Below are 13,032 nucleotides of genomic sequence, written 5' to 3'. Positions count from 1 at the left end.
GGAGTAGTTGTCGCTACTGAGGACTGTTCAGTCAGTTTCTGTGGATTTGAAACTGTGGGCTACAGAAAGGGTCTTGATTTGTTATTTAGAGAGGAGTCTGGCTTTAGGAAAGGTAGTGGCTTTTGTTGTGTTGTGTTCCCCTGCTCCCAAAAAAGGTTCTAAAATTAAAGAGTTAGAAGGCTTCAGATTATAGACAGTTTGATCACGACAAGAAAAGTTTGGTTTCCCTCACCCCTTGTTTGTTGTCGGGATTTCGAAAAGGAAAGCCTGCTGTGTCTACTCCAAACTCCCTACCCTTTTACATCGAAGTAACTGGATTTAAACCAACCCAGTTCGCTTGAAAATGGAAACCCCCTCGATTCCGAAGAACATGTCCAGGAAAAAGGTTCGGGGATCCGATTATAGGGTGGTTTCGTTAGAATGATCGCCGCTTTCGACCTTTCAGTTTCGTTTAGCTGGACTTTCGGAGTCGATTCGGATTCCCTTGCTCCGTTTTAATAGTGTTGTGGATCGCAATATTTACCTATCTCCTCCCCCTCAAAGTCGATGGGAAACAGGGTATTGGAGTTGGAGGTTTGTTGGGTTGTCAGGTTTTTGGGTTGGACTTTTTTTGGTGTGTGTGTTTTAAGGGTGGGAGAGTTTTCCCGATACCAAGCGGGGAAGTCCTCCTGCCAGTATGGATTGATAATTTGGGAATGGGGAGGAAGGGAAGAAAGAGAGAGAGAGAGAAAGCGCAAAGGGCACATAAAAAACAACAACACTAAAACGCATTGCGACCCGATGGGAAGCACGGCATTGTTTGACAATTGCCCAGACTCGACTGTGTGGGTTTTCTGGAAGAGTGTGCCAGGGAGAATGAACCTTTGTGTGAATCTTGGAAGTGTGCGTGTGAGAGACAGACAGAGAGAGAGAGAGAGGAGGAGGAGGAGGAGAAAGAGGAGAAAGATGAGATCAAATTCATCTTTAAGCCGGGTCGGTTGGATTGCCCAGCTGCCCTGTATGTGTGTGTCGTGTGTCGTGTGTGTGTGTGTGTGTGTGTTTCAGCCACCTGGTTGCCTTGGCTGTAGATATCTAGACAGCCCTTGTCATGGTGAGGGCCGCTTTTTGCTCCGTATCCCGTTATTTTCTCAGGGTGTCCCCCCGCCCCCAAACATGCCCCCACTTTCTCTACCCATGCCCTTCTCTTTTTCCATAGACTCCAGAGGGAAATTTCGATGGGAATGCTCGCTTTCCTTCTCCCCTTCGGCTTCCTGCCAGGCACGTCCTCCTTTTCCAGGACCTGTCCTCTATCCCCACCTTTCAACCCAGGAGGGATTTCCAAAATGCCCTCCATTAGGAGCAGGACGAAGAAGTACGCGTTTATCTTTCCGGGAGTGTTTTTTTCCTGAAGTGTTCTCCATTATTAATATTTATTATATTATATTTTTTGCGGTGCCTGGTCCTCCTTCGTGAGTAGGACATCTGGTCACCCTGTTTAAAGGACGGGAAAGGAAAAAGAAGGAGAAGACAAATCGTATGTGAGAGTGTGTGTGTGAGAGAGAGACAGAGACATAGTTCAAAGTTCCTAGTAAACAGTAACCTTCTTTGGTCGGATTAAGTTGTAACACTTTTATTTTTGTCCACTGTTTGCCCCCCCCTTTTCTCCTTTCTTTGGGGATGGGGAGCAGAGATGGAGCCCTTTTGTGTTGAGAAAATGGGTCTCCCCACAACCCCCCCCCCCCCCAGATCCAATAAATGGGTCCCTCTCCCGCCTTTGATGCGGCTGCCCAAAAAGGGCCCGGTTCCCCGGCCGGTTTCCCCGGGCCAAAGCGGCCCTTTCAGGTGGTCTTTGTCCCGCTTGATCCCGATGCTAGCCGGGGCCTTTTGTGCCGATGTCAGGCTCCCTCCCTCCCCCCAAAAGGCCCCGACAAAACGAGGGGAGAAAAAGACCCGACCTCCCCTTCAATTAGCAAACTGAAAAGCGCATTAAACTCACCCCTTGTTCCTCGGATCGCTTTTGGAAAGGGAAGCATTTTCCCTGGGCTTTTTATTTTTATTTTATTTTTAAAGATGTTTTGGGGTGGGGTTGTTCCCCTTCCTGTGTTGGGAGGGAGGGGGGGAGAATATAAAAATGGATGTGGAGATGTGGAAAAGAGAGGGGCTTTAAAGGAGATGATTAAAACGGTCCTCCCCCCCCCCCCCCCCAGGATTTTGCCCCCCTTCTTTCTTTTCTCCACGCGCAGCGCCTTTATCAGGCATTTTCAGGCCGAACCCGACCAGAAGGTCTTTCTTTCTTTTTCTTTCTTCCTTCTTTTTTTAATTATTAAAATAAATCGCGTGTTTACCTTTTGCTTTTTTTGCAAAGAGAGAGAGAGAGAGAGAGAGAAAGACTCTCTTTTTTGGAGCTAATTTCGGGATCAATCCGATCTGTAATTAAAGGACTGCCCAGGGTCAGCTGGTTCTGTTTAATTCAGATTTCGGCGACCCAACGCAAATGCACAGGGGCTTTCCTTCTTTTCCCTAAATACACCCCCTCCCAATCGACGGTACTTGAAGGGCCTTCCCCACCATTTCTTCTTCTTCTTTTTCTTTGGCTTCCCCTCCCCACCGATAAAGCCCTGACACCAAAAGCATCCCAGGCAAATATGGTCCCCTCCTTTCCTTTGACCCGACGGAGGCGCTTAAGTACAAAAGCAGGCGCGGAGTTGAAGGGCGCAGGATTCGAACCGCCTCCTTAATTAAACGGGGCTCTTTTGAAAATTATTTTTAATTAAGGCTGAATGGTTCCTCGCAAAAAGATTTTGTTTTTCCCAACCCACCCCACCCTCCACATTAATCCGAAGTCTGGCTGAGCTCTAGAGGTCTTCTGCCCAGCTCTGTCTCTTTTGGTCTGTTGTCAAAGCCCGGCTATAAGAAAAAGTCTGGACATTTTAATGCAATAATGCCGAATGAACTGTTTAGGGGGGGCGGAATAAGTGGAGGTAAACTGCATCCCTCGACAATCGAATTTATTTTAATTAATTTTTTAAAAATGGTTGTGATGGGATTAATATTTGGGTGTGTGGACTGGAAACAGATTGTAAAAGTTACCCTCAAAAAACAATTTATTTTTGAAGTATCAGGGTTCTGCTTGAAAGAAACGTGTATACTCGAGAGGAGGGAATTTATTATTATTATTATTATTATTATTATTATTATTATTATTATTATTATTTATATCCCGCCCTTCTCCCAAGACTGGGACTCAAGGCGGCTTACAACATTTAAAAAAAAACCACACACACCATACAGTTAAAAACAATTCGGATTCAAACGCGTTGGAGACACATGGGAGATGGGGGTATTATTTCTTAAAGTGGGGTGGGAGGGATTGTATAGAGATACAGTAGTCTTCTTGGTGAATAGTTACTTCTAAGGAGGGAGATAACCAGCGTACACAATAGTATTGGCTTGTATGGATGGGCAGAGAAGGATGTCGCAGACACACAAAGAACCAGACCCAACCCTTAACTCCAACCTCAGCCGACCCATAGACTCAACGGTAATGATTTAACAAATCCCATTCTTTCAATGGGTGTAATCCTACCAATTAATGCTAGCCCTAAGTCTCTTCTTTCTCCCACGCAGAGTCTTTCCAAACACACGTCATGCCCACGTTCTGGATTGATTGAGGGCTCTGTGTGTGAATGGACGTAAATAGGAAAGCCTGCCCGGTTATAGTTTTGTAGTATATCCCCATGACTTTCCACGTGGAAGAAAGTCTAGATAGGACACTTCCACGCAAAAAGGGTTTAGGATCAGGAGGAAAGAGTGAAATGCCAGGCAGATGGATTTGGCCTTAAACTGGGCTCAAGGAAGTTTGCTTCCACTTTAAGCAGGCCCTACGGGAAAACCTGCCACAGAGGGCTTCTTTGCTATGGTTGGACTGAATGGGACTTCTTTGGAGTAAATAGAGAGCAGGTTGCCTCATGTAATGTGCACATAGAATAAACCCACTCTTTAATGGCGAGTCAACAACACAGAGGTAAATCCAGTTTCTTCAGTGGTTTTATTCTAACTGGGACAAACCCAAAGGGATTCTGCCACAGAGTGTTTCAACCACTTTGCAGTAAGAGTTGGGAACCCTGGTTAAAAAGAGCCTAAAATTCAAAATCTCTTTTTCCCAGTTGAGATCCATAGAGGAGCGGAAGGAACTGGGTTTTTCGAACCCATCGGAAGTGTCCTGATTCCGAAGCCCTATTCATTTCAGGGCGGGGAGGGGAGAGATTGCAAGCCGCAAATGAGAATCGGGCTGAAAAGCGGCCGTCCTAATGCTGAAATCAATGGGGGCACCTTTCCAAGGCCTGTGCTTAAGGTGGGGGATTAGTTTTAAACCCCAATTACTGCGGCTTAACTGAGTTCCAGGCGAGGCAGGAGGTGAGCTCCCGTGAAGCCAAGAAGATTGCTTTTGATCCTGGCATCAGTTTCTGGAGCAACAGGGAGGCTGCATCTACATTTGCAGGAATAATCCGGTTTGACGCCACTATAACTGCCCTGTCTCTAAGCTATGGAATTCTGGGAATTGTAGTTTGTCCTCTCTGGGGCCACAACAAACTACAATTCCCAGAATTCCAGAGCATAGGTACAGGACAGTTAAAGCAATATCAAACTGGATTATTTCTGCAATGCAGATTGAACCCTATTCTGCAATGCTGTCTGTACTAATGTACTAAGTGCCACTTTTAAATCAGTGCCACTTTTAAGTCACTTACTCCTCATCAACTCCTAATAGCAAGCTCTTGCTTAACATTGTCCCCAGGAAGGGTGCCGGAGGCTGTGGGAACCTTATTTCTTCACCACTAGGAAGCAGCAGGACAGAGGGAAAAATATCTTCTCCCCCCCCCCCCCCCCCCCCCCCCCCCCCCTTCTTTCCTTCCTTCCTTACTTACTTACTTAGGCCAAATGCCTCTGTCGTATCTGGGATTCTCTCTGCCTTATCTGAGGCGTGGGCAGGAGTGGCCTGTGTCTGGATCTCTTGGTAGATCTGTCTCTGGGCGAGCCGAATAAGATCGGCAAGGGTTTAAGCAAACACAGGACTGGCTCAGCTTTATTCCCCAACACCACAACCACCACCACCTTCCCCAAGGATAAGAAAAACAACAACTGGGGAGGGGAAGGGAGGAATGCACTGCTGAAAGGAAGAAAGCTTGAGTAAGCCAGGAGTGGGTTTGTTTTGTGAAAGAGGGTTTGAACTAATTCTTAAGCCTGGGACACATTTCTGAGGTCAGGGTTTTGTTTTGTTGTGTCTACAAAATTTCATTTGGATTTCGAAAAATAATAATTATAAAATGATGACGATGATGATAGAATAAAAGCAAAATAATCCCACCTACATTTTTATGATGGTTATTCTGCCTTTTGTTCTAACTTGTAAGCCGCCTTGGGCCCCATTTTGAGGAAAGGCGGCATAGAAATTGAACAAATAAATCACACACCCTATACACACACGTACACACACACACACGTACACACACACACACACACACACACACTTTATATGCTACCTATCTCTTCGGACCATGTCTATGTTGTTGTTGCGTGCCTCAGTGTTTTGTTTTGTTGTTTTTACTCATGAAGACCCTAAGACTTCATAATCATGGGGTCGATCTTCTTGGCAAGTTTCTTCAGAGGAGGTTTGCCATTGCCATCCTCTGAGGCTGAGAGAGTGTGACTCGCCCGGGTCCAAAATATACCGCAGAAATAATCCACTTTGAGACTGCTTTAACTACCCTGGCTCAGTGCGGGAATGGTAGTTTATTGTGGCACCAGAGCTCTCTCTGACAGAGAAGGCTAAAATGTCTCACAAAACTACAGTTCCCAGGATTCCTTAGCATCGAGCCAGGGCAGTTAAGGTGGTCTCAAACGGGATTATTGCTACAGTGTGTTTCAGAGCCCCCCCCCCATGGGTTTTCATGTCTCCTCCTTTATACAACACACACCGAAACCTGGTGTAACCTGAGAATATGATCTACTGTATTCCCATATTGTATTTTTCCCTCTCTGGGGGCTAATAACCCCTAATATTCCCCTTCTGTTGCAACGCATTTCTTAAAGGCGCAAAAGATCCTCTGATGGGGGGAAAGAAGCCATACTTTCTGGAGACTTTATTTGGGTGGGGAAGATGAGGGGTGCCCAGTACTTGTAGGGGGGGGCTAACCCCATCCTGTTGTTGTCCCCTTCCCTTTTCCCTTTCCCATGCAGGTAAAAGTTTGGTTCCAGAACCGACGGACGAAGTTCAAGCGCCAGAAGTTGGAAGAAGAAGGTTCGGACTCGCAACAGAAGAAAAAAGGGACTCATCACATTAACCGGTGGAGGATCGCCACCAAGCAAGCCAGCCCAGAGGAGATCGATGTCACTTCGGACGATTAAATCCTCCCGACTTTCTCTTTCCTTTTATTAAAAAAAAGAGAGAAAGAGGCAAAAACTCCAAAGGTGGCACTTAAAAACAACAGCAGCAGCAGCAACAACAACACACCCACCCAAAGGAAGCAGACTTTTTCTATGGACACCAAACAGCAGTGCAAGTGTGAAAGGACCTCTTCGTCGAGGCAGAGAGGATCGGGGCGACTGAGCCACAAGGCCAGCTAGCCAGATGTCAGCCCTGGTCCTCTACTGGTACACCCAGGAAAAAGGGGGGGAGGAGAGGGAAGGAAAGGGAAAAGAGGGGGGGGGAGGAGCTGTCAATCCAAGGCCAGCCAAGGAACAGGTTGACCCCTCTGGCCTCCAAGTCAAAAAAAAGCAGTCCGCATTTCAAAGGGAATGATCCCACTCCTTCCTGCCCCTGTCCACACGCACGCACACACTTTGCCAGGGATTGGGCCTCAGGCCTCATCAGCATCCGGAGATATATATATAGATATATCTGTGTATTATGATTAATTTTCTTTTGCCCTCCTCCCCTTCCAAAGTCTTTGGGGAGAGAAAATCCCGCACCGAGCCCAGATCGACACACCTGTTGTTGGAGAAACTTGAACTGCATGCTTTACAAAAGAGAGAGAGAGAAGGCCTTGGAGAAGGGCAAAGAAAGAAGGTGTAGGGCTTTAAAAAGACAATAAATAAATAAATCAGAAAACCCCTGGTTGCTAAAGACAGGCAGAAATGAACTGTAATTCTTCCCTCCCTCCTCTCCTTTGAGACAGGTTTCTGTGTGCTTTTTAAATTTTTATTTTACGAGAAAACTGTGCAGTCTGTAAACCTTTTAAATGATAACTTCTGGCGTCAAAACGTGGTTGTGAAAAAAGAAACTCAATTGAAGTACTGTAGCGGTAACCAATTCTAATTCTTTTTCGGATATTTTTTTAAATTAAATTTAAATTTTTAATTTTTTCATTTTGCTCCTCCAAAATGGATAATTTTTGAAGGAAAAGAAGAAGAAGAAGAAGTGAGTTTCTGTTGGGTAAAGGAAGGGAGGAAGAAAAAGAGACTGGCAGGAAATGGTCCCCCTTCTTTAAAAGGATAAATTAAAATGAATCGGTTATGGTTATTATTATTTTTCCTAAATCACCTCCTGCCCTCCGACTTCTTCAGCCTGCCACCTCCTAAGCGTGTCTGTTTTCAGTTCCCATCCTCACCAGGAAGCCCTTGGTTGGCTGGGGATGATGGGAGTTGTAGTGAGACCCGTTGAGAAGGCTCCAAGTCGGGAAGGATTCGGCCTCAGGCCCGTTTTCACTGGGGGAGAGGGGGGGCACATTTTTCAAGCACTGAAGACGATGACGATATTGATGTTCCAAGACGACAGAGCTACTAAAAATGACAAATGTTTTCCTTCATGTCTTTACCAGAATGTAAATATGTTCGTGTTTTGTGTTTAATTTGTTAGAATTCTAACACACTATATACTTCCAAGAAGTATCTCCATGTCAATATTTTGTCAATAAAGATTTATCAATATGGCCTAACTATTTTTATGTAACTTCTTCCCCAACTCTGGAGGAGGGGGGGGGGAGAGAAACATTAACACCCCCCTCCGCCCCTTAACAAAGTAACTTTGCCACCAAACTCAGTTACTCCCAATGAAAACACTTGAAATAACAGGAACAAAATATTGATTGCATAGTAGTGTCCAGTCCTTAGGGAGAAGGAGAAGTTGAGGCACAGTTTGCTTTTTTCTTGGACTACATTTTAAAAGGTGCATCTGAACAAGAAACTATTAATTTCTGTCTCCTCTTTTTTTAAGGTTGGACTATATCTAATTTTTGTCTCTCAGCTAGAATCAATTGAATCAATGGGATTTTACTTGAGTATTGTTTTATCATTCGAGAATTGAGTTAAAGCATCTTCTCTAGCTGGGAGGAGCACTTGGGTTTAGGCCTGAGCCTAAATCTGTGTGCCATACAAATAATACCTGAATTAGGAAACAGGGATTAGCTAGTTTACCTGTGGAGTGTATATCCAGGGACTAACCCGGGTTTATTTTGGTGTGTATGGGTGAAAGGGGTCCCTGGACTGGAGTGATTTCTTGCACTATTCTCAAGGCCTTAGGAGTTCAATTCTGTGGCAATAAATGGAGTTTGCTTCCTAGGTTTAAGGCTGGGCTGCTGGATAAGCAAGCAGACTTTGGTTGCGGTCTGAATCCGATTGCGGACTTGTGGATCGGTTTGCTGGCGTGGGCCCCGACTCCACTTCCACTTCGGCTGAAATCCAGGCAAAGCTGCGCCTTAAAGTGACAGTAAGTCTCCCTTTGAGTCTAAATCCGATGTTGGGTCTCCTTTGGAGGAAACTATACTGGCACCCAGTGGCACTTGTTAAACCAACACTTTCGTAAATCTCCTTGATTCGGTGAGTCTACTCTAGTGAGGAGTGGGTTCTGAGACTTGACTTCCCTGAAAACAGATTATGTTTGTGTGTTGTTGTTGTTGTTTTGACGATTTGGTAACGTTTTCTCTTCTCCTATCTCGTTTTTACCCGGTTTTTGTTTGTTTGTTTGTTTGTTTTGCTGGGGGGGGGGAGAGTAAAAACTGTCTTGATTCCGGCTGTCTTTATTTATTCCCTAGATCCCTAGATATACTACTTTTGGGAGTGAAATCGAATTACAGGTTTCCTCCTGGGTATTCCAGGTATGCGTACAAGACCGGGCTGGTGTGCAAAACGGGGTTGAAACCGGTGTGCAAACGAAGTCGGGGGGTGAACTGGCGAATGAGTTATTTGTGACCTCTAATATGCTCGCCTTCTTAAATTATTATTATTATTATTATTATTATTATTATTATTATTATTATTATTAGCATTAGCATTTTCTGGGAGGGTGGCGGTGGGAGGAGCTTTTCCAAAAGGAAGGGAGGGAGTGTCAACTTTTAATAGCAAACGGGCCAAAAGTTTTCCCCCTTCTAATTCTTGAGGAAGCGATCTGGCTTTCTTGGGGTACCCCCCCTTTTTAAAAATAAATAAAATAAAAATAATTAATGCATGCTTCATTTGCTCCTTAGCGGCATTAAATCAGTTTTCTTCCCATTGACAGCGCAAACCTCGTCTGCAGCGTTCCAGCTACAAAGGACTTTTTTGTGGAAGTGCAAATCAGTTTAGGCAATTATCATACTAGGAATATGAAGGAGGGAAGGAGGGGGAAAAAAAGAGGAGCCATTGCCCAGTGGTCTCCTTTAATCTCTTAATCCGTGGATCCAGCGGGGAAAGGGGGGCTAGTTGGACATAATTTAGGACAATCCGACTACCCTTTACACTGTGATAAGGCGAAGTTACAATGCCTCGCGAAAATACCAGCTTTGTTAAACAACCTGCCTTGGTTAAAAAGGGGGGGGGGGAAAAATAAAAATAAAGTTCAGTTTAGCCATGCCACGCACGTGCTGGAAATTGGGTTTAAAAGGTCCGGTCGGCTTCTTTTCTCTTCTCCTTAAAAAATAAATAATAATAAAAAAATAAAAGGTATCCCTGCTTTCTCTTTTGATCCTAATGAGCGACTTTCCACTTGGAAAGAGGAAGCAGCGGCTCCCAGGATAGAAAGAGCGAGAGAGAAAGAGAGAAAGAAAATTCCGTCCCCCTTTCAACCACTTCCTCTTTCAGTCCTAGGAGCCCTGCTCCTCCTCTCTCTCTCTCATCTTTCTCCTGTTTTTAACTCGATTTAATACATCCTTCGAAATAATAATAATAAAAAAATCAGGCAAACGGATTGATTTTAGCCCCTTTAATGCCCCTTCCTACCAGCCCTGTTTTAAAATAAATACATTTAAAAAAATACAAAACCACCCATTTCCCTTTTCCTAGATTTTGGCTTCCTGACTCGAAATCGTTTCCTATCTTGATGATTTATTATTATTTTTAAGGCTTCTTTCTACAAGACGCAGGAGCTCCATCCCCATCTCTTCTTCCTTCCTTCCTTCCTTCCTTCCATATATATATATATATATATGAGAGAGTCTATAATCTCCTCTCCCCACCACCTCTTTCCTTAAACTGCAAAAGGGGGGGAAACAAGAAAGAGGGAGACGGGGAGGAAAAAAGTGGTGGGGGGGGGAATTAAGCGTCCTATGTAGCGTAACAGCAATAAAATCTTCAGAGAATGCTATTAGCTTTGGGGCGGGAGGGAGCCCCCCTAAAAGCTTTATTACAAACCCGGCTTTGAAAATAGGGGGGATTAGGAGTCTGAAAGAGTCCCACAATGGCGAGAAGAAAAGGTTTCATGCTAATGAGGTTAATGCCCTTTGTATCTGAGGACTCCACAACTTCATTACCCGCTATCTCAGGCTCCACCGAGCGGCTCAGAAGACGGCAGCCCACTCCAGCGTCCCCCTTCCCTGCCTAAAGAAGGATTTGATAGCAGCTCTGTTCAAACTAGATAATTATATCTTTTCAAGTCGGAATTAAGATAAAGAAAGTGAAGCAAAAGGCGGCTCGCCTTGATCCGCGGCAAACAATTTGGGCGCACTTTTCTCTCTCTTTTCCTCTCCTCTCTCTCTCTCTCCACCCCCTTCTTTCTCTTTTCTGTCTCTTGCTCTCTTCCTTCTCTTTTCTATTCCCTCCACCCTCCAAAAGGAAAAAAACCCAACAAAAAACAGGACGCTAGGAATTATTAAGTCCTCATTTGCTTTATTAATTCATCTCCTTTAAAGTGGTCCGGATTACGCAGCATTGCCGGCGCTGGAAAAGAGGGACCCCCGAGGGGAAATTTCCATCCAGATCCCAATTGAGAGGCAACCTGAATTTTTTTGGGGGGGGGGGGAGGAGAGGAAGATAGGGAGGGAGAGGAAAAAGAGATATGGGGAAGGAATGGGGGACTGTTGAGGTTAGATGGAGGAGGATGAAGGAGGGAAATTCTCTATGTTCATCCTCTCTTCCAAGTTTCTTCTTCTTCTTCCTTTTCCTCCCTCTTTTCTTTCGTTTTTGCTCCTGGTTTCTAGAAAAATGTCTTGTTATGTCTGCCTGGTTTTAATCTCTCGACTCCCCCGATCCTAGGCAAAGTTTAGTCGCAACAAAACGACTCCCACTGAGCTGGCATCGGTATATATTTATTTATAATATTAAAAATAAAGCAAAACTTTTATTTATATCCCGCTTTTTGTTAAGACAAAGCGGTGTACATCATTAAAATAGTACAACCATCTATACGCAGTATCCCCCACAGGCCAATGGAAGGAGAGACCGTTTACAAAACTTCAAGAGCCCCGTTGATATAAAATGGCACAAAACCAACTTGAAACGTCATTTTATAGTGCTGAGTGTTAAAGGTTTCCAATAGACATACAGCAGTTTGTCAGAGTGCCCGTCTATCTCCCACGAACCTCAACCGGATTTCTTTCTAAAGTTCAAAGCACACTGCAGAAATAATCCGGTTTGAGACTGCTTGAAATGCCCTGGGTCAATGCTATGGAATGCTGGGAACTGTGGTTTTGTGAGACCTTGAGCCTTCTCTGTCAGAGAGATCTGGTGCCACAGTAAACTACAGTTCCCAGGGTTCCCTAGCACTGAGCCAGGGCAGTTAAAGCGGTCTCAAACTGGATTATTTCTGCAGTGTGTTTTGGACCGAAGTAGCTGAGAAGAAGATTTGACCCTGTCAACTGACTTGCCTTGTTTGCTCTTTCTGTCTTTCCCTGTCTTTCATCTCCCTCATCCTCCCCTTTGTCTCTTTTAAATTCTTCTTCCCTTCCTCCTCCTAATCTTTCTTTTTTTAAATTGAACAAAAGTAGACGCTGCTCTTCCAGGTGTGCCCCTGTTTGAATGGGAAGATTCCTTTTGCTTGACTTGACTGCCCCAAATATAGGGAATTTCAAAAATATAGACTATACATGGTGCCAAATGGCCACCTCCAGGCTGGAGGGCCTGACCCCAAAGTCTGTAGGGGACACCTTTGGTCCTGTTCAGTTTGCATTTGCTCTGGGAGCCAAGGACCTGGGAACATGGGCCAGGGGGGCTGAAGACCTTTCTAAGATCATGGAGGACCGAGTCCTCCTGAAACCATCCGGCAAAAGTGGGCCACCAAGACCCCAAGGTCGTTTTCAGTCAGCAGCGCACTAAACGATCAAGCAGTCAGAAGTAGTCAGACCAGAGATTGTGGCTGAGATCTTCCAAGAGTATCAGAAAGGGCGCTTGCAGTCTATGAGACATCGGTCCAAAACACACCGCAGGAATAATCCAGTTTGAGACCGCTTTAACTGGACTGGCTCAGCGCTAGGGAATCCTGGGAACTGTTTTTTGTTGTGGCGCCAGAGCTAAGGCTAAATGTTTCACAAAACTGCAGTTCCTACCGTTCGCCAGCATTGAGCCAGGGCAGTTAATGCGGTCTCAAACTGGATGTTTTCTGCAGTGTGTGTTTGGACTATTGTGATGTAGTGGTACGAGCGTGAATCCTCACTTGGCTGTGAAAAGTCCGCTGGGTAATATTGGGGGCAAGTCACACTCTCTCAGCCTCAAGGAGTGGCAACAACAAACCTCCTCTGAATAGGTCTTGCCTAGAAAAAACCCGGGAGAGGGTCGCCATAATTCAGAAATTACCTGAAGGCGCACAACCCAGGTCTGTGATCTGTCCAATTTTATTATTTCTTTAGTTTAATTCTCTCCTGACTT

General features: G+C 45.0%; 1 protein-coding gene across 1 annotated transcript in view; it reads left to right on the top strand.

Annotated features, from left to right (window-relative positions):
* The window catches only part of EMX2 (empty spiracles homeobox 2), a 14,324-nt gene extending 6,418 nt beyond the window's left edge, over positions 1-7,906 (top strand). Inside the window, exon 3 of the mRNA XM_042460412.1 lies at positions 6,220-7,906. Within this exon, the coding sequence (XP_042316346.1) occupies positions 6,220-6,387 (168 nt within the window). The 3' untranslated portion in view covers positions 6,388-7,906. The remainder of the gene's footprint in view (positions 1-6,219) is intronic.
* The last annotated feature ends 5,126 nt before the right edge of the window (positions 7,907-13,032 follow it).

The sequence above is a fragment of the Sceloporus undulatus genome, chromosome 3, assembly GCF_019175285.1.
Source record: "Sceloporus undulatus isolate JIND9_A2432 ecotype Alabama chromosome 3, SceUnd_v1.1, whole genome shotgun sequence".
NCBI classification, from domain to species: Eukaryota; Metazoa; Chordata; class Lepidosauria; order Squamata; family Phrynosomatidae; genus Sceloporus; species Sceloporus undulatus.
This window is presented reverse-complemented; position numbering and strand designations above follow the sequence as displayed.